General features: G+C 56.7%; 1 protein-coding gene across 2 annotated transcripts; it reads right to left on the bottom strand.

Moving 5' to 3' along the window:
* Positions 1–8,717: 8,717 nt before the first annotated feature.
* Positions 8,718–19,324, bottom strand: LOC111160714 (Meis homeobox 3). 2 transcript variants are annotated; one of them, XM_022524026.1, is made up of 13 exons: positions 19,254–19,324; positions 17,341–17,522; positions 16,987–17,146; positions 16,841–16,891; positions 15,823–15,873; positions 15,496–15,645; positions 13,058–13,169; positions 12,723–12,871; positions 11,834–11,910; positions 11,559–11,617; positions 11,368–11,451; positions 10,670–10,732; positions 8,718–8,772 (listed from the first exon to the last, which is right to left on the bottom strand). In XM_022524026.1, exons 1-12 carry the CDS (start codon positions 19,263–19,265, stop codon positions 10,683–10,685), a joined length of 1,137 nt encoding a protein of 378 aa, XP_022379734.1. In that variant the 5' UTR covers positions 19,266–19,324; the 3' UTR covers positions 8,718–8,772; positions 10,670–10,682. The 2 variants fall into 2 exon arrangements, with proteins under 2 accessions (XP_022379734.1, XP_022379736.1); XM_022524028.1 differs by having other exon boundaries at positions 15,496–15,594.
* Positions 19,325–20,564: the final 1,240 nt, after the last annotated feature.

Raw genomic sequence — 20,564 nt, 5'->3', positions numbered from 1 at the left:
CGGTCGGGCCCTCAGGAGTGACCCCCAGGACGACAGGACCCCGAGGCCACCGCCGCCCAGAGTGCTGGGCGCAAACACGCCCGGCCCCAGCCGTGACCCTGGGTGTCTTCTGCCTTCCTGTGTCTGGAGGGGGTCCGCCTGCTGGCACCTGCTCCGTGGCCAGAGTCTGGCTCTGCCGCCAGAGGGGAGGGGGTCAGGCAGGCCCACCCGGCGCCCCTGCCATGGGCAACACAGGAGGAAGCCGAGGAGGTGCAGGAACATGACAGAAGGAGGAAGAACCCCCCCACCCCACCCCCGTGATCTGGCTGCGGGGCACAGCCCCCAGCGTCCTCCCCCGCGCACGCGTTTCCGGACAGCTACAAACTGGTCAAGGTCCTGCGGTGCTCTTGGCCCCTTGCACGGTCCTGGGAGACAGATCCTAAGTGTTTCCGCAGCTCGTTGCACTTTCGTCTGAAAGCGGACTCTTCACGAATGGCGGAGCAATGGCCCGAGTGTAGACATCCCACTCGTAAATACCCGTGTCCTGCCCTTGCGCGTCTGGACTGTTTCTCTGTTAATGTCCCAAACAGCGCAACAGCGGACACCTTTGTTTGCATCAGGGGCTCTCTGTCTGCTTCTGAATTCCTCCTTTTAAAAAGGCTTTGCCCATTATGGATAATTCAGGAAGACTGGAAATAGAAGGGGAAAGAATCCCCGGGAATCCCCCCAACCCGAGAAACCCTGGGCACCAGGGGTCTTGGATCCTGTCGACTTCTTTGCACAAAGCATCTGCACAGACACAGAGGCCGCTTATCACCCGCGCGTCTGCCCCCTCGGTCCCCTCAGTCCCCTCGGTCCGTGGCGGGGCCCGCCCGGAGCCATGAGCTGCTTCCTTCCATTCTGCACCGCACTCTACCCCCCAACATCCCTGCACACGGTGCCTCTCCCCCAGCTTCCAGCTGCTTCCTTAGGGCCTTCCTGAGAGAGCAATTAGTGGGTCAAAAGGTAAGAGTGTCCTCCCCATTCCGTTTCACCACCGCCCCCCGCAACCCTCGGTGCGTTCTCTAGAAGAGTCTGATCTCGGTTTCTCTCTTCCCTGCTCTTTGCTCGTTAATTTTGTTTCTTTGATTCCACCCGTGAGTGAGATCCTATGGTATCCGTCTTTTCTCTGACTGGCTCATCTCGCTAAGCATTATACCCTCTAGCTCCAAATACGTCCTTGCAAAGGACACCATTTCACTCCTTTTTATAAGGCTGAGTAATATTCCATCACACGCTCTGACGGAGCGCACTTGTCGCGACGAGCACACTACATTGTATGCCCCAAACCAACCTGCCACCGTGGAGCAAAAAAGGAACATGTTACACTCACACACACCCACCCACGAAGCATTTCCGCGGGATCTTTGGCACATGATGGCCAATTTCCCCTCCTTTTTAACCATCCGCGTTTCTGTCCAACTTACAAGCGGAATTGCATGCGTTTCGATATAGTAGCAAACCCTCGATGGTGCCTGCTGTGTGCCGGGCACGGTGCTGGGAGATCTTGTATACCGATACAGAGCTGGGTCATCACATGGATGGGCCGGACGTTTTCTTAGCTAGGCCCGTACAGAGAGACATTTAAGCTGTTTCCAATCTTTTGCTCCCACCAACAAAGCTGGCATGAATATCCTTGCACGTGGGTCATTTCCTGATATGCGTGTATAGGCTAAATCCCTGGGGGTACAATCACTGGTCCAAGGGAAGGTACATTTAAATAGGTCATTTGATGGATTCTCCTTCCTACCTGTCCTTCTGTACAGGCTGTAGTGACTTAATATTATATTTATTTCCCCTAATTGCCAGCAAGCCCAAGTATCACTGCATGTTCTGTACCATTTGTATTTCCTCTTCTGTTGGCTCAAATCCTAGACTCTTTGTCATTTTGTTATTGGTCTCTGGTAGCTCTTTATATATTCTGGATCTTAAGCATCATAGATGTTAGGAATATTTCTCTCACTTTGCTGCTTTCTTTTGGCTTTGTTTTTGGTGGCTTTACTCAACATTTTGAAATTTTTTTTGGTGGTCAAAGCTCTCTCCCGTTATGATCCCTGAAAATGCCTTCCCTGATCCAAGGCATTAAAAATAGAGAAATAAGGGGATGCCTGGGTGGCTCAGTGGGTTAAAGCCTCTGCCTTCAGCTCAGGTCATGATCGAGCCCTGCATCGGGCTCTCTGCTCAGCGGGGAGCCTGCTTCCTCCCCTCTCTGCCTGCCTCTCTGCCTACTTGTGATCTCTGTCAAATAAGTAAATAAAATCTTTTTAAAAGAATAGGGAAATAACTGGTTTATGGGAGAAAATAACTCAGAGCTGCTCCCACCCACCGCTCAGCCATGTCTCCTTAGAACATTACGGCTTGTCAGGACTGTTCCTGACAAGTCCTCTTTTTCATGTTAAAACATAAATGAATGTCCCACTGGCAAGAAACAGTTTTTATTTGTGTGCGCGCATGCGCACGGGTAGGGAGGTGCTAAAATGGAAGCTATCCAGCATCTGCCGAAAAGATCCAAGCAGCCCCTGGGCTCTGACCCTCTAAAACCACTCTAGGGGGGTGAGTCTGAAGGACCCTGCCCAAGGAAGGGAGAAAACTCAACACCCAGATACGGCCTCCAGGGCATTTGTCCAAATTGAGAAGTTCTTATTACCTGCCGGTCACCCAGGGCACTACGTCCTCTCCAAAATGTGCACAGAAACTCCAGGTGGGGCTGTAGCCTGGCCAGTCTCACAACAGCAGGAAATAAGGCTCCCGGACACCTCATTTTTCACCCATCAGACTGGCCCAAGTTAAAAAGATTGATAAGGCTCCCCTGGGGCAAGGGCTTGGGGAGAGCGGCACCTCCATTCGCCCCGAGGGGACTTCGTACTTGAATTTCACAGCAGCTTTCAAGATGGAAAGTGTGTACACATCGCTCAACAACCTTTTAAAACTTTCTCTTGAAGCGTAACACACAGAAAAGGGCACAGATGGTAAGGGAATGGCTTTGTGAATTTCCACAGAACACGAAACACGCCCAGGCCACCAGCATCCAGACAAACCAACCACGGCCAGCCCAGGCCCCTGCGGGCCACCAGCACCCTGAGCCCGCACACGGTCGCCTAGCCCTGCCCCTTCTAGAACCTCGTAAGAATGTTCTCTCTCGTCTCTGGCTTCTTTGGCTAACATCCTGGTGCATGGAGCTGTGTGGTTTACTCATTCTGTCGTGGGAATTCATCACACTTCGTTTAATCTGTTCTTTTGTTGATGGGCGGCTGGCCGGGTTAATGCCGCTGCGAACACACAGTCCGTGTGGCTTTGGGTGAGCCCATCTGTGCCCTACTGCAGAGTTCGCACCCAGGAGTGGCGTCGCAGGGTCACGGGACACATACGGGTTCAGTGATGGTAGATTTTTTGCAGTTGTCCTCCAAAGTCGTTGTACCAGTGTGTGCTCCTACTAGCCATGCGGGAGACCTCCCATTAGCTACGCAGATGACATTTATTGTGTATTTACTGCATTGTACTTGCATTTTCCACAATGGCTCTTGGTGTCAAGTATCTTTTCATGGGCTTATTGGCCATTTGTTTATCTACTTTTGGTCATTTATTTTATTTTAAAGATTTTATTTATTTGACAGAGATCAGGAGTAGGGAGAGAGGCAGGCAGAGAGAGAGAGAGGAGGAAGCAGGCTTCCTGCAGAGCAGAGAGCCCGATGTGGGGCTCGATCCCAGAACCCTGGGATCATGCCGGAGCCAAAGACAGTGGCTTTAACCCACTGAGCCACCTGGGCGCCCCTACTTTTTGTCATTTATATCCAATATTTTGACTCTCATGAAGGAATTATCTTAATGATATGAAGGAGTTCTTTTTATTATGTATATAGTTTACAGGGAGCCTGATGGCTCAGTAGGTAGAGTCTTGATCTTGGGGTTGGGAGTTTGAACCCCAGCTTGGGTGTAGAGTTTACTTAGTAATAAAATAATAAATAAATAAATAAAATAATAAAATTTTTAAAAAAATACATGGTTTATGTATTTATATAATATATATAGTCCTTTATAGAATATACATGTCATGCGTGTAGTGAATATTTCCCCCAAGTCAATACCTGGTTTTTCAATTTCTTCCACCCTATGACCTCATTTTACCTGGGTCGTCTGTCAAGATCCCATCTCCAAATAAGGTAAGGTCACATCATAGGTCCTGGAATTAGGACTTGAGTGTATCTTTTTGGGGGACACAACCCGACTCATATCACCGCCTCCCCGCCCCCCCACTCTACCCTCTGCACGGCAGCTTCACGCAGAGCACAAACCCGACTCTGTCCTTTTTCTGCTCAAAATCCTTCCAAGACAATGGAATAACTTCCTGCCATAAAAAGGAACGAAGCACCGAGACACGCAACAACATGAAGGAACCTTGAAAGCTCTATGCTGAGTGAAAGAAGCCAGACACAAAAGACCACACAGTGTGTGTGTGTGTGGGGGGGGGGGGTGGCGTTTTGTTCAGGCTCTGATCTCAGAGTTTTGGGATGGATCTACATGGGGATGGCACTCAGTGTGGAGTCAGCTTGAGACTCTCTCTCCCGCTGCCCCTCCCCCTCCCTAAAGTAAATAAATCTTTAAAAAAAGAAAAGACCCTGTAGATTTCATTTCTATGAAATGCCCAGAATGGGCAAATCCACAGAGCCAGAAAAGTGGATTAGTAGCTGCCCCGGTTTGGGAGTTGGGGTGGCGGGGGAGCAGCTGTTGAAGGGTAGAAGGTTTCTTAGGGGTAATGAAAATGTCGTGCAGTTGATTATGGTGACGGCTGCACAGCTCTGTCACTAGACGAGAGCCATCCAACCGCACGCTTTAAATGGGACGGTTTTAAGGTTAGTCAATTACACCTCCAGGAAGCGGTTGCAGACAAACCGCCTTCCACGGCTCCTCAGCGCCCTCTGGAGGGAGCCCAGGCTCATTGCCTGCCCCACATTCACCGGCACCGAAGCTGGAATGACCCGGAGCCGCGCTGTCTCGCTGTCCTGCAAACAGAGCTCCCAGGACCCTACAAAGCTACACGCAGAGACACCGACGTGAACTCATTCAAGGAGGCCCCCAGTTATGAAGGAGACCCGCTTAGCCACACAATCCCGCCCCCCCCCCAGACTCAGGTAGTGACGCCCCGAGTCTCGTAATCGCAAACACAGGAGCTGGACCGAGGCACGGCGTGACAGACGCAACCCGGGACCCGGGCATTGGTGGGGGACACACGCGCGCCGCGCAGGGACAGGCTCAGCCGCCGACGCCCACCCCCAGCCGCACAGGCCCGAGCCAGCCGGGCCCCGCCACTCGCAAACCCCCCCGCCCCCCGCGGGCGCCCCGGAGATCCGGTGGGTTCCCCACCTCCCCGGGCCGGGGTTCCTCACCCTAGGAAACGGGGGAGGTATTTTTAGTTACAATTAACCTCCCGCCCAATTTCTCTCCTCCCCGGTGGCACATCCATTTGGTTTAATTAGAGAGGATTCAGCGAGAGGCATTTCCAGTCGCCGAGCAGGTGGGGAAGGGGAAGGGGAACTGCCCCCTCCCCCACTCGCCCGAGTCCCGGGTTCCCCCATTCCTCCGCCCCCACCCCTACAGGCAGCGCCCGCTTCCCCGGAGGCCGACCTCAGGCCTCCGCCCGGCCCCGCCCCCTCCCTGCCCGCCCCCGCCCACCTGCCCTCAAAGTGGGGCCGGGACGTCCTTCCTGCTTTCTAGCCCCCGTCCAACCGACTTCAGTCCCAAGGAGCTGGCGGGAGATAAACACGATTCGGAGTCACCAAAATCATATCTAACACAGAGAATAGGTCATGCTAGGTCCTTTCAAAATAACAGACTCTTAGAATTCTATTTTTTTTTTTTTTTTTTTTTAATTAGAGGCCGCATGGACGGAGTGGTTAGCCCACAGGCTTCAGGACGCCGGTCTGAATGGAGACCCACACTCTCCAGCTGTGTGACCCTGGGCCGGCGCAAGTTCACCACTCTGGGCCTCAGTCTCCTCATCCGGGAAATGGGGACAGCCACTTCCCTAGTCCTAAGGGTGAACCAGGTGGGTCGGTGTGGAGCCCCTCGGAGCCTGGCCCCCAGCGCGCAGCAGCTAACTTCCACCCCGACTCTGCTCTACTTATGACCTCCTGTCACCTCACAGTCTAAACCAAGTGCTCATTTGCTCGGCCCTTTGTGGGGGCCCCCCACACTAGGACGCGAGCTCCTGAGGACAGGGGTCTTGGCCTTGCTCACAGACGTGCCCAGAGCGCGGACTGCGGACCTCAGAGACACCCCGGGCCGGGGCCCGAGTGAATGAGGCTCAGCTGCCTCGCTTCCTCTGCCCTCCGTCTCTTGTCCCCTGGGCACTTGTGGCACGACTGGGGCTGCCAGGGCTGAGGTTCAAGCCAATAACGAAACAGGCAAATTAGTGACGGAGAGAATTCCAGTGAGGGGACGTGAGGAGGAAAAGGGTTGGGACGAGGAAGGAGCGGCAGGTAGTCGGAAGCGGGGTGCCTGGGTTTGGCTGCTTCTGAATCTTTGCCGAGGGGACTCTGAGCAGGGGAAGGTGATCCAGGGCAAAGGGAGCGCCTAGGACAGAGGCGCGGAAGGGGGACTGAGCTATTTGCCACAGACAAGGGTCCAAACCCAAGCAACTTACAGTTTGCACTGAGCTCCACGGCAACTCGGGAACAAAACAGCAGAATTGGCAGCTCCTGGAGTTGGCGGCTGACCCATGAGTGAGATCTGAGCCACGTGCACCTTGTTGCGGAGGGTGAGGGCATCTGTGGATCACAGGCCTCACAGGGCCTCAGTTTCCGTGTTTGCATTAGGAGGTTCCAGAGGCCGCTGTATTATGAGGTGCCTATATGAGGGGCTCCTGGGTGGCCCTGTAGGTGGAGCCCCGAACTCCTGATTTAGCTCAGGTCAGAAACCCCATGCAGTCTCGCAGTCTGGCCACTGGAGTCTGCTTGTCCCTCTCCCTCTGCCCCGCCCCTAACTCTCCCTCACACGCATGCTCTCTCTATATAATAAAATTTTGAAAAAAAAGAGGAGTATGTGAGTGAGTGGTGTTTGGAGGTTGGCTCTGGGGGTCTCACCCTTCCAAGCTCAGTTCTGTTCAGTCCTGAGAGTGAATATCATGGGGCAAATGGGGATTTGAACCCAGGCAGGTTGGGGCTAGAGTCTGGGTTCACGACCTCCCTGCTGTGCAGCCTGGTGGTCTGTTGGCCACGCATGAGTGTTTCCAAGGACACCCTGGGGTAACTGCATTTGTGTCCCATGGGACAGACGAAAAAAGTCATCTTGGAGCCACAGTGTGGGAGACTGATGCAAAAGGGGCCATTTTTCTTCATCCCTCCCCGTGTCCCCAACTCTTGTGCTGTGAGTTTGCAGGCCCCCATCCCCGCCCTGTAAGGGGTGGAGTCTCTGTCTCCTCCCTTGAATCTGGCTGGCCTTGAGATTTGTGGCCAAGAGGATGCAGCTGAGAGAACCAGGAGTCAGACCTGAGCTGGGGCCTCAGGAGGTCTTGGGCCCTTCTGTTCCTTCTTGAGGGCCAGCTGAGCCTGTGTGTGAATGAACGGGACAACCTCCTGTTGCCCCTGCTGCCAGCCAGCAGAGCCCTCTTGCTGACCCATCTCTGGCCACAGATACACAGCAGAGCCCTGTTGAAGTCACATGAACTGCACAGCAGAGCCTAGTTATGCCAACCCATAGCATAACGAGCTAAAAAAGAGTTGGCCTTGTGAACCACAAAGCTTCGGGATGGTCTGTTACACAGCAATAGCTAATTGATACAGAGTGCCTGGGGAGAGTGGGGATAAAGAGTATCAATTATTGAGGCGCCTGGGTGGCTCAGTGGGTTAAAGCCTCTGCCTTCGGCTCAGGTCATGATCCCAGGGTCCTGGGATCGAGCCCCACATCGGGCTCTCTGCTCAGCAGGGAGCCTGCTTCCTCCTCTCTCTCCCTGCCTGCCTCTCTGCCTGCTTGTGATCTCTGTCAAATAAATAAATAAAATCTTTAAAAAAAAAAAGAGTATGAATTATTAGGACACCTGGGTGGCTCAGTCAGTGAAGTGTCTGCCTTCGACTCAGGTCATGATCTCGGGGTTCTGGGATCGAGCCCCACATCGGCTCCCGGCTCAGCGGGGAGCCTGCCTCTCCCTCTGCCCCTCCCCCTGTTTGTTTTCTCACTCTAACAAATAAAATCTTTTAAAGCAAAGAGTATCAATTATTATAATTGGTGGTTCATGAGCTTCAGATTGATGAGAATTTGAATCTCGAAAGAGACACAAGAACCCAGACTGGCAGCTTTTTGGTTTTTAAAGATTTTATCATTAAAAAAAAAGTAGAAGACGTCAGTGAAGGGAGGTAGGGGAGAGAAGGGGCGGGGAGGAGGCCGGCAGGACGAGGGGACCTCTTCCAAACGTCGGATCCGGCTGATCCTCCTTCCCTGACCTCCGCAGCCCACTGCCAGTCCCTTCTCTAGCCTGGAGGCGGGGGACCCCCCAGCCACCATCTTCTGAAGACCTGGGCCTGGGATCTCAGCTTGGGCTCCAGGCAGAGGTGATGGCAGAAGTGGGGCGCAGGGCCTAGGGGCCTTGTCTTTGTCCTTGAGAGACCCTCGAGTGGGCGCTCAGGCCCCCATGCCCCGGTGGGGCCCCAGGGAGGTAGGCATTGCGTTGGGGACCTTAGGAGGTGGGGTCCTGAAGTCAGGGGGCCAGGCGGGGACCGGAACCAGGTGTGAGCTTAGTGGTCACAGTCCGGAGGCTGGGGTCTGTGGAGAGGGGATGAGAGGCCAAGTCAGGAAGTGGGGAGGCATTTGGTCCCACATCAGCCCCACAGTGAGAGGAGTGCAGAGGGAGGGAGGGAGGGACGGACGAGGAATAGAAACAGAGGCAACAGAGAGAGAGATGAAAAAAGAGACAAGACCCCTAAGACCGAGAAAGAGAAAAGAAGACAGGAAGAGAGACTGGGAACCCCCTCCACCTCTTTTGAGGTCCTGTGACACTCAGACCAGGCCACACCCACCCTTGGTTGGTCGGGGCAGAGCTGAGACCCCTACCGACCTGCCAGGCCCTGGACAAATGTCCACCTCTCCTTCCCAGGCTCCACGCCTAAGCTCTCTTAGGTCTCCACTCCCATCACCCAGCCTTTCTGTTGGCCCCAAGTTCACTACTCGCCAGCCAGCCTGCTGGTGCCAGCCCAGGCCAGTCCTCCTTCCCCCTCATCGGTCTGGAGGCAGTGGTGATGGGGGCACAGGGCTGTCTCATAGCCTTGAGTTTGCTAAGTGCACTGGGCCTTTGCATATGCTATTCCCTCCTTTCCTGCCTCACACCTTCAGTTCCCCTGGTCTCAGCTCCCAAGTCCCCTCTTCCAGGAAGTCTTCTCTGAAGCCTCCCAGCCTGGGTCTGATACTCCCTCTGGGCTCCTCCAGTTCCTGGGTTCCCTCATACCAGCCCTGTCCACTTTGGGCATCACTGTCTGAAGACTGGTGTGTCTCCCCCAATGGACAATGAGCCCGGTGAGGGCAGGGCTGGGCTGTCGTGGTCACTGCTATGTCCCCAGCACTACCCAGCCCAGGGCCAGGCACACAAGTACTCAGGGAATGTGCATTAAATGAGGGAGTGTAGAGGTGCTGAACTGAAGATTCTGGACTTCACCAGAGGGCACTCGGGAGCCACAGAAGAGTTTTAACTTGGAGTCAGTCAAGGTCTGATTCGTGTTCTAGAAATTGCAGGCAGCCCCTGAACCCTGGGCCTTTGCACACACTATTCCCTCTACTTTTCTGAGCTCAGTGAACCTGTACAAGTGAAGTTTTCTTTCTGAGCATCAATTTTTCTCATCTGTAACACAAAAATAATAATTTCTCCCTCTTGGAGGGTTTTTATGAAGACTAAGTGGGAAGATGCTCTGAAGTCTTAAGACCTGGGAGAGTGAAAGAATGTACCCAACTCCCTTGCCCCTCCCTCTTCTCCCCAGTGGACTCCTATTCATCCTTCAAAGCCCTACCCAGAAGTTACTTCCTCTCTGAAGTCTTTCCTGCTATCTCAGGGACAGGTGACGTCTCCCTCCTCCGAGCATGCTCTATATTGTTCCACCTGTTGCTCTGGACCGTCATTCCTTTCTGATGTTCACTTCCTCCAAAGCTCAAATTTTCTCAAGAGCAGGACCCTGTCTGAGACTGGTCAGGATCCGGAAGAGGGTTTCATGTCTGCTGGAGGTGTGTGAACGGATGGGTGTGCGGATGACTGGGTGGGCAGGTGGGCGGGTGAAGCTTTGGAGGGGGCAGGTCAGTGTGGACGGGGGTGGAAGACTGGGTTGTTGTATTTGCTGGTTGGAGGACCAGTGGTGGACGGAGGCATGGGCGGCTCACAGGTGGGCGGCTGGGTCGGTGCGGAGGTGGATGGCTGACCTGGTGGGTGGGCGGACAGATGACTACGGACTGAGTGGACGTGTGTTTACATGGAGAGTGGGTAGGTGGATGACTGATGGATGGACACACGTACAGACGAATGAATGAGCGGGTGGGTGGATAAACCATCTTCCCACTGAGCCCTGCAGACCCAGGTAGACCCCCTCCAGGTGGGCGCAGTATTGGAATCTGGAGGCCTTACCGAGCTTTGAGATCTACACAACCCCCAACCCAGAACCCCGAGACATCGGACACTCACACTTGTCCTGAATCTATAGATAATGCCACTCTCCTTCTAAGTTCAAACTCATTCCCATCGAACCTGGAAGAGAAAAGAGGAGGGCTGTGAGTCTTCCCCTGACTTTCCCATATGCCCCAAATCCCTCCCACCGTCTCCCTCCCCAGGGGATCCCTCTATCAAGACAGACTGAGTCATCATTTAAGAAAGTACTAGACCTGGGACGCCTGGGTGGCTCAGTCTGCTGAGCCTCTGATTCTTGGTTTCAGCTCAGGTCCTGATCTCAGGGTTGTGAGATCGAGCCCCACGGTGGGCTCTGTGCTCCTCGCAGGGTCCATCTGTCCCTCTTCCTCTGGTGCTCCATGCCTACCCCACCCCCACCCTATGTGCGAGCGTTTGTGTGTGTGTGTGTGTGTGTGTACACATGTATGCGTTTGCGCGCGCTCTCTCTCTCTCAAATAAAATAAATAAATAAAATCTTTTTTAAAAAGGTACTAGTCCTTTAAGTAGAACCTTCCAGTGGATGGGCGGAGCCTGGAAGAAACAAGCTCAGCTAAGAAGTGGGCTCCAGGAAATCTGCGTTGGTCCCTCCAGCTCCACTGTTATGCAAATGAAGTACTGCATTATTCATGAACTGAATCCCAGAAGGTGGGGCATCTTCATTGAGAGGAGGGGCCTGGTGTGCTGGGGGCAGGGTTAGTTAAGGGGCGGGGACTTACCTGGAGGCCTGACAGTCATGTGTGGCTGAGCTTCCGTGTAGCCCCCCATGGGCTGGCCCTCTGGGCTGAAGGCTGCACTCTGCCCTGGGAAGGAGGTTGAGGGGTGCAGGCTGAGCCCCGGGATATGCGGGTCCCAGCTTTGATACTCCCCGGGGAACATTAGGCCCTCTCTCCCCGTTTTCTCCCTGTACCTGTGCGGTTGGATTGATCGATCATTGGTTGCACGATGCGTCTCCGGGCGTTGATGAACCTGGAAGGGGGTTGTGGAAACCGAGGAGGGTGTAAGGAGGGAGTAGGAGAGAGGCCGAAATGAACACACGGAGACAGAGCTGGAAAGAGGACGGGATAGAGGAGGGGAGAGGAGAGGCTCCCGGGGGCTTCGGGGCCTCCTTCAGCACCGTGGACAGCGCCCGGCCTCCCACCCAGGCTGGCCCAGGGACTCACAAGAGCCTCCTGGGTCACTCACCAGTTGTTGACTTGCAGGATCGTGAGCCCTGTGTCCTGCGCCAGCTGCTTCTTCTGCTCCTCCGAGGGGTATGGGTGCTGTGACCACCAGCAGAGAGTCACCCGGCCTGCCCAGCTGCCATCTGACCTCCAGGGCCTGGCCCCGTGGGGATGGTGAGCCCAGGCTGGGGCAGGACCCAGAGACTCAGCTTGTCTAAGCGGCTCCAGGCTTCCCCAGGGGCCAGTGGAGGGAAGCGGAGCCAAGCTTCGGGCAATTATGCTTGCGGGCACCCCCGCCTCTTCTAGCAATTAGAGGCTAATTGGCCAGCTCTCATTAGGGAGACCAAAGCTCAGGGTGGGGGCTCCAACACCAGAAGGGAGGCAAAGCCCAGCACGGGCCCTGTCTGAGCCTCTATCAGGGTCCCAGTGCATGTCTCTCAGTGCATGTCTCTTGCTGTCCCGGTCTCAGTCCCTCTGGGACTTAGTCTCTCCCTGACTCTCTTCCTGTATTTTCCCGGCTCCCTCCACAAGGCAGCATGTTGCACTGGAGAAGGCCAAACTGCCCGTATCTGAACCCACGTCTGGCTAGGAGACCTCTGGGCTCCTCACTTGCAGAATGGAACCTCCCAGCCCCATCCTCATAGGCTCTGTTTGGTGATTGGTGGGGGGGATGTGAATGGCCATGGCCGGTGGGTTGGGGGCAGGACTGAGCCCTAGTGGCACCTGGCAGGCAGCCAGCGCTCAAGGATGCTTGCTCGAGTCAGGCCCCTCCCCTTGAGATTTGCCCTCTGTATCTCCCCCGAGTCTCAGTCTCCCATCTCTGGGTCTCTCTTGGGGCCTCAGTCTCTGTGCGGCCGTCCTTCTCCTTCTCTCTCTATGCCCACCCTGCACCCGGGCCCCAGGGCTCTCACCGAGAGGTGCTGGAACAGCCAGGCTCTCATGATGTTAGTAGCCACCTTGGGAAAGATCCCCCTCTTCTTATTCCGCCGCCGCTCCTGGTCCAGCTCCTCGTCCTCTCCCCCGGAACTGGGAGAGGCCACACTTGTGTCTAGTCCATCTCCTGAGGGAGGACAGGCAAGCTGTGTTTCTGGGCAGTGAGCAGGGAGATCAGAGGGACCCAGAACCCTCACCCGAGAGACCACTCCACACCCCTATTGTCCTTGCACTTCTGGAAGTCCTACTTGCTGTCTAACTTAAATCCTCAGGCCGACTCCCACATTTCCCCTCCACCTCCCAGGCTTCTTACCTTGGTCACTGGAGTTGTCCCCACTCTGGGAGGCTAGGCCCCCACTGGATGGACCCGGGGTCCCCAAATGTACAGACCCGCTGTCCTCATGGTCTCTAATCCATGTATTATTCTGGAAAACAATAGCTAAAGGTCAGTGCCAAGGCTTGGGTGCCCTATAGCACAGTGACTGAGACCATGGGCTCTGGAGCTGGGACACCTGAATGTATATCCTGTCCCTGCCTCTTTCCTGGCTGTGTGGCCTTGGGCGAGTTGCTTCACTTCTCTGTGCCTCTGTTTCCTTAACTGGAAAATAGAAGGCAACAACGGTCCCCACCTCACAGAGCGTGGAAAGGACTCGGTGAGTTCATTCGCGTAGAGACACACAGCAGTCGCCCCATAAACATGAGCTTACATAGATCCACAGCAGCTTAGTTTAAATCCTAGAGGGCCAGCAGTGTTTCAGAATTCAGAACTTTCCACATTTTAATTTTTAAAAAATTATTTTTAAAAGTAACCTCAAGACCCCAAGATCCAGAGTCGCAGCTCTATTGCCTGAGCCAGCCGGGTGCCCCTAGAACGGTTCCCCTTTGTAGACACTAAATCTGCCCACACACTGTGTATTTCATGATACCCCCAGCAGGGTCTGGGGCTTAACCTCCTCATCAGACTCATTAACATTTCTGCAGCAAAATGGATGAATATTTAACTAAGTGGAATAAATAAAGTCTATAAATAGCCTCTCATTAGTTCAGGTCAGACTTCGCTGCCAAATGAGTTTGCACTAAACTTAGGGGGGATAAAAAACAACTTCTGTTTTTCAGAGATGGGGTGGGGAGGTGTCTCTGAATTGCAGATGGAGGGGGAGGATTCAGGCTGTGCTTTATCTAGACTCTGACACACTTTGAAGAACTAGACAATGCATTAGCTCAGCCCTCGCCCCGCTCTGTGTCCTGGCGCCTGACCTACCCGCACGCACTGTGTCAAACCCTCTTTGTCATTCAGTTTAAGGTTCAGCTCGATTGCTGGGACGCAGACTGGGTGGGTTACAGCTCTTGTTGAATCCCAGGGTACCCCACCTGTCCTGATTGCCCTGGACCCTGCCGGTTGCTTTGTAAGCAGCCCCCCAACTCCTATCCCCCCCCCCCCCCCCCCCCGCAGCCTGCCATGGCCCCCCACGGGTGTCTCATCTGTATCCTGGGGGGGCCAGGCTGGAGATGTCACAGCTCGGAGAAGGTTACCCCGGGTGTGGCATGTCTGTGTGGAACTGTGTATTTGAGTGCACGGTGGACGGGTGTGCAAACTGTGGGATCATCAATCCGAAGGCTTTTGATCTTGGCTGCAGAGGCTCCTGGGGCTCTTCTAGCACTGGGTCTGATGGGACGCCATGGGTGCGTGTCCACAGCGGTGTGCCTGAAGCTGCCTTGAGACTGTGGTGTGGCCCGGGTCAGTGCGCTCACTCCTGCGTCCCTCTCTGAGATGACCTCGTGTACCTTCCTGAGATCACGAGGCCACGGTGTCCTAAGTTTGCGTCTGTTGTTCAAGAGATGGGTTGTCTTCTCTGTGAGACGGTGTGTGTGGTTACTGCACGCGTGGCTTCGTGACTACACCGGGCCGCATGACTGCCACGGGTGTGTATTGGCGACGCCGCGAAAACGCGAAATACCACCAGGCCTCTGAGTGGGGTTCTCGCTGCGCATGTGCAGACCGTGGGTCGTGTGGCAGAGGGTCCTCGAGGCCCGTCTGTGACTGCTGTGGGCAGCCTGCCCGAGTCTGTGCCGGGGCACGGCCATGAGCCTGTATCTGGGGGCAGGTGTGACCCCCTTGCGGGGGTGGTCCGGGTCGGGCTCTGCGCTGCTCTTACGTGACTGTCCATAGGCACCCGGCGCAGCACGGAGTGTGGGTACCTGCTGCGGTCCGGCTGTCATGTGGTGAAGGTGGCACGTGTCTGCGTGTGCGCAGGCCCTGCACTCGCGCCGCGCTGGGTCTAAGTGCGGCGGTGTCCGAGTCTGGGTGGCAGGATCTGGGACCGTTTGGCTCCGTCTGTCGTAATGGCTGTTGCTCTAGAAGTGCGGGTCTCGCTCGGGGTGTGCAGCGTATGACGCTGCTCTGCGGCTGGGACGCGTGTGTTTGAGTAGGTGGCATATGTGCTCATCTAGCCGCGAGTGAGAACGGCGGGGACTGAGTTTGCGTGGCTGTGTCTGAGGCTGTGTCTGAGGCTGTGTGGGTACAACTGAGTCTACGTGTATGCGTGTGTGCGCATGCGCATTTGTGCGCATGCGCTGCCATCAGGGTGTATCCCGGTCTGCGCAGCCGCTCTTGCGTCGTGGGCGCATGCCCAGTGGTCAGGCATAGCTGGCTGAGGCTGGGGGGTGGGGGCGCCCTCACGCTGTGGCCTGGCTGTGTCCGCTCACGGCTATGGTTGCGGGGTGATGCCTGGTGCCCCATCCCCGGCCCACCTGATCCGGGAGGCTGGGGCAGGAGGCCGGGTAGTCCTCGAGGTCCTCCCTGCAGCCGCCATCCCGATCCTCGATGACCAGGTCGATGGGCATCTTTCCCTTGAGGCAGGTGATGTAGCGGTGACAGAAGTTGTCGCACAGGTCGTGGACCTGAGGGGGCACCGGGGTACTGGGGGGGCCACCCGGGAGCCAGGGCTGGGGTGTACAGGGCTGGGGCAGCATTCTGCTCCAACTCCAGTGGGCAGAGGGCCTGAGGAGGGGTGGAAGGGGTGAGAAGGGGAGGGATGGGGGGAAGTGAGGGTGTGAGGGGAAGTGAGAAGCACTCACCTTCTCCAGCTCCAGCAGGTGGAAACGGAGCACCTGGATGGCCTGTATCATCTGAAAACGGAGACAGGAAGAGACAGAGCAGGGGAGAGAGGGAGGGATGGAAGGAGGGGAGGGGAAGAGAGAGAGAAAGAGGGAGAAGGACCAGAGGAGGAGGAGGAAAAGAAGGAGGAGGAGGGAGGAGAAAGGGGAGAAAAGGAGAGAGAGAAGAACAGAAAGAGTGAGATAGAATGACAAAGACAGAGGACAGGCAGAGAGCGACAGGCAGAGACCCAGAATTAAGGAAAGATGAAATGCCGGAGAGTCAGAGACAGAGAAAGAGAAGCAAGAGGTGGACGAGTCGGGAAAGGATCCATCGCAAGAGAAGTGAATGAATGTCTGCTGTAATAAAAATACCCCATCTTTTGCCTGTTTGCCCCTTGCTCCATTTCCCACCCTCTGACTGTAAACTACATTTCCCAGACCCCTTTGCCAAAGGGGTCACCCCATAGGAAGCCCTGGCCGGAGCTGGAAAGCAAAAAAAAAGGGAGAAGCCAGGGTATTTCTCCTCCTCTCTCCCTCTCTTCTCGCCTTTGCCCTTGGCAGCTGAGTCCCTGCACTCATCTCGGCATGGGCTCTGTTGTCCTGGCTGATAGAAGAGCTAATGCCTATTTGGTCTCTGTTCTGTGCCAGGCACTGTTCTAAGTGCTCAACTCTTGTTAGCTCATATTCTCACAACAGCCCTATGAGATAGGAATAGCTACTAGCTACAGATGAGGAAACCGAGGCACAGGGAGATTCAGCTCCTTGTCCTGGTTCACAGAACTAGTGAGTGGCAGAGCTCCAATTTGAACTCAGGCCATCAGTCCCAGTTCTCAAACTCTAGGCTATACTCATTGTAAAATGGCAATAATTACAATTGTTTGAGAAAGTGGGTCTGGTGACCTCCTGTCTGCTCCCATAACCAACCCCAGGGCTATGGAGGGTGGGACAGGAGACCCCTGCGGAGGAAAGAGCATTGGGAGGAGGGCAGAGATCTCACCAGATTGTCCAGCTCCGGGTTGGAGGAGAAGAGGGGCCTCTCAGAGCGGACCTGGGAGGAAGAGAGAGACCAGGGAGGGTGCGTCCTGTCTCCTGCCCACCCCTCCTCGCTGGTTCTCCTGGCGCACAGCAGATGGGGATGCCCACCTGCTTGGCAAAGGCAGCAATGTCCTCGTTGAAGGAATCAGAGGAGCATACGTCACCACCTGGAGGTGTGCCCAGCCCAGTCCCGGCCCCATCCCGGGGCGAGCACGTGGCCAATTCACATTTCTCAAAGACCAGGGCCAGCAGCGGGAAGAGCGGGTGTCTGGGGGAGGCAGGACAGAAAGTTCATGAGGGGAGAGCAGGGGACGAGTGGAAGATGGAAGCACCTGGGTGGGGGGGGACAGAAGACCCGGGGAAGAGATGGAAAGACCAAGACAGAGCACGAGAGTCTGAGACTCAAAGAAAGGGGCCCGCATCCCAAGACCCCACAGAGCCTTCAGTCCTGTCCCCACTCACCCGTAGATCTCATCCTTCTCCCTCCTCAGGCCATCACTGTCCAAGCCCAGGGGCTGGGGTTGGGGAGGCCGGTGGGGGCCATAGGGCCCCGGGGCTGTCGGTGCCGAGGGCACTGCCTCTGAGAAGCCAGCCAGGGCTGCAGTGCTGTCCACGATGCCTGGGTAGTGGGGCAGCTCATCGTACTGGGGGGAGGTGAGAGGGGGAGAGCACCAGGGAAGCATCAGGAAACCTCCCTACCCTGGCACCCAGGAGATGTCGCTCCTTGCCTCCCCAAACCAGCCCTTTCGCTCCCTGGGTCTGAGTTCTGCCACCTTTAGACCGTGGATGTCCCACGGAGCTGTCTGGGTGGGTCTGAGAGCCCCATGCCATGGTTTTCTCTTATACCCCTGGCCTATGAAAAATGTTCCATCAGGGATTCTTGATGTGTGGGCAGGAGGGTCCAGAGGAGAGAGACTGACCCAGGTCTCAGGTCTGAGGGTCAGGGTGGGGGTCAGGGATCAGCTGATGGTAACTCCCAGCTCCTCCCAGAGCAAGGAGGGGAGAGAGCCATGGAGAGATTAGCCATGGAGAGATTCAGAGAGAGACTAGGAACGAGATACAGAGATACAAGCGACAGACAGAGGGGAGGAAAGAGCGGGATGGAGGAGAGAAAATACAGGAGAGAGATACTCACTCACGGGAGACTTCCCATAAAAGCAGCACAGCATGTCATTTATGCATAAATGTATGTCTACACTGTACCCCCCCCACCCTGTCAATTTCATCCCACAGTTGTCAAATAGGCACATCTGACTCTGCCTTAACAACCTGTCACACCCCACTCACCATGTGAGTCCGCCCCCTCCCCCACCAGAACTAAACACCAGACACAGCAAGGAAGGAATGAGTGGGTGAATGAATGAATGAGGCATTTAGCGCATGCGTGAATGAATGAATGAGGCATACAGCACGGCACCTGGCACACATTTCATAAACACTTGTTGAACCGAAGTGTAAGCCCGCACAACCGCACAACCCACTTGTGCGATCCGCCCCAAAGCGAACCACTGTCATCACAAAAGCACGCACCCTGGGGAGGCCAGAGGGGCCTTAATCCACAGGGCCAAACCCTCTCCTTGGACTTGAGGAAACAGACTCAAAGAATCAAAGAGACTCAAACAGGAGGATGTAGACATTCCTTCCCTGGGTAGCCCTGGCCCCTGCCCCTGGCGGGTGTGTGCCGAGGGCTCTGTGTATGTATGTCCCTCTCGCCATCTCTTTCTCTTCCTCCTCTCCTAACTTCTCCTGAGCCCCGAAGTTGAATCCAACTGTTCCTAAGATGTGCAATGGGGTCCTCACAGCCTGCCATGTTCCCACCCCCTCCACCCCCAAAGGTACGTACTCACCTCCTCGCCTGATCCCCTCCGACTGCCCCATCCCCAGGACCACAGAAGAGAGAATCCCTCTGCGCGGCCTGGTGAGAACCTCCTCCCCAGTACTGTCCCCACCCCTAATCCTCAGGAGGACTTGGAACAAAAGTAGACCGGGGAGGAGGACTGGGGAGGGCAGAAGAGGAAGGAGGGGGTAGGAGAAAGGACCTGAGATGGAGCAGGAGACTCAGGGGTGGAAAGAGGGGGGAGACCCGGGGCAGAGACAGAGCAGACGGGGGCGGGGGGGGGGGGGAAGAGAGGGAGGAGGAGAGCCGGGGGGGGGAGAGAGGGGGACACCCGGAGCAGAGATAGAGGAGATCGGGGGATAGAGTGAGGAGGAGACCCGGAGCAGAGACAGGAGAGACCAGGGGCAGAGAGGGGAGGCAGAGAATGAGGTGGAGAGGGCGGGACGGGTTGACGGGGGCCAGAGAGCCGGAGCGGGGGCGACGGAGGTACAGGGTGCGCGGCCGGGCTGGGACGCGGGGTGTCCACCCTCAGACCTACCCTCCGGGCCATGGGCTGATGCCGGCGGCAGCTCCCGGGTCCCTCCAGGGCCTGGCCGGCAGGGCGGGCGCAGCCCGGGGCAGCGGCCCCCGACGGGCCGCGGTGCGGACGCCAGGGGGTGGGGCAGGAGACCGGGAGCCCGGCCCCCCCACCCCCGCCGCCGTCAGTGGCCGGCGCCGGGCAGCGCGGAGGCTGCGCGCATGGACCCCCGGCGCCCTTCCCCCGCGGGGGTCAGGGCGAGGGGATCATGACGGCGGGGGCAGGGGTGAGCGGGGGGGCAGGCCCCCAGTCCTTCCCCCCCCCCGCCCCCGGGGTCCCGGGAGGATCGGGGCGGCCAGCGGCCGACGGACCCGGAGACTGGGGAGACCGGGGTGGTGGTGGTGGAGAGACTGGGAGAGGGCGCGGGCGGGCAAAGGGAGGGGGGCGGGGGCGGCGGGGGGTCCTGGCGGCAGCGGGCCGGAGGGCTGCCGGCGGCTGGGTGGCTCGGTGTCTCCCCGCCTCCCGGTCTCTCCCGGTCTCTCCCGGTCTCTCCCTCTCTCTGTGGTCACATCCGGAAGTTCCACAGCGAGATGCTTAACCCGCTGTCCGCCGGTGGCTGGGCCGCGGGCGGGGCGGGCCGCCCCTCCCCCACCCACCCCCTCTCCCCCTCTTCCTCCCGCGCCGCCGCCCTCGGGGCGGCCTTTGTGTCGGGGTCTCCCCGGGTCCCCACCCGGGCCGCCCCAGTCCGCGCCGCCCTCTCCCCGCACCCGGCCCGGGCCTCTTCGGCCTCCCGCCCCGCGGCCGCCACAGGTCTCTGTCCGCCCTGCCCGGCCCCTGCTCCCCGGCTCCCTTTCTCTCCGGTGCGCCTCTCTTTGGCCTCTCTGTCTCTTTGTCTCTCTCTCTTTGTCTCTGTCCGTCTGTCTGTCTCTAGGAGACGGATGAGCAGACAGAGAAGAGAACCAGAGGCTGTAAGTAACCAAACCCCATATTTTAGTTTCTGTTCTTGCTCCGGGTCCCCTAACTTCCCTCCTCTGGGAGCCAAGGATGCTCATGGGCCTGTGTCTGAGGCTGTGTGTGTGTGTGTGTGTGTGTGTGTGTGTGTGTATGTGTCTGGTTGTGGGACGATGTGGGGTTATTACTGTCTCTGAATATGGTGCCTATTGGGGGGGTGTGTCTGCCTCGGTTCAGCCTCAGGCCTCAGACGGTGGTGTGGCAGCCCGTGACTTGGGGGGGGGGGGGGCGTGTGTGTGTGCACATGGGGGGTTGCACAGGTGTGCAGGCTTGGAGGTGTTCCTGTGTCTCTCTGCCCAGTTCTGACCCCCGGCCTTTCAC

The sequence above is a fragment of the Enhydra lutris genome, unplaced genomic scaffold (assembly GCF_002288905.1).
Source record: "Enhydra lutris kenyoni isolate GAN:26980312 unplaced genomic scaffold, ASM228890v2 scaffoldscaffold77, whole genome shotgun sequence".
Taxonomy (NCBI): Eukaryota; Metazoa; Chordata; class Mammalia; order Carnivora; family Mustelidae; genus Enhydra; species Enhydra lutris.
Note: the sequence above shows the minus strand (reverse complement) of the source record. Positions and strands in the feature narration are given on the sequence as shown.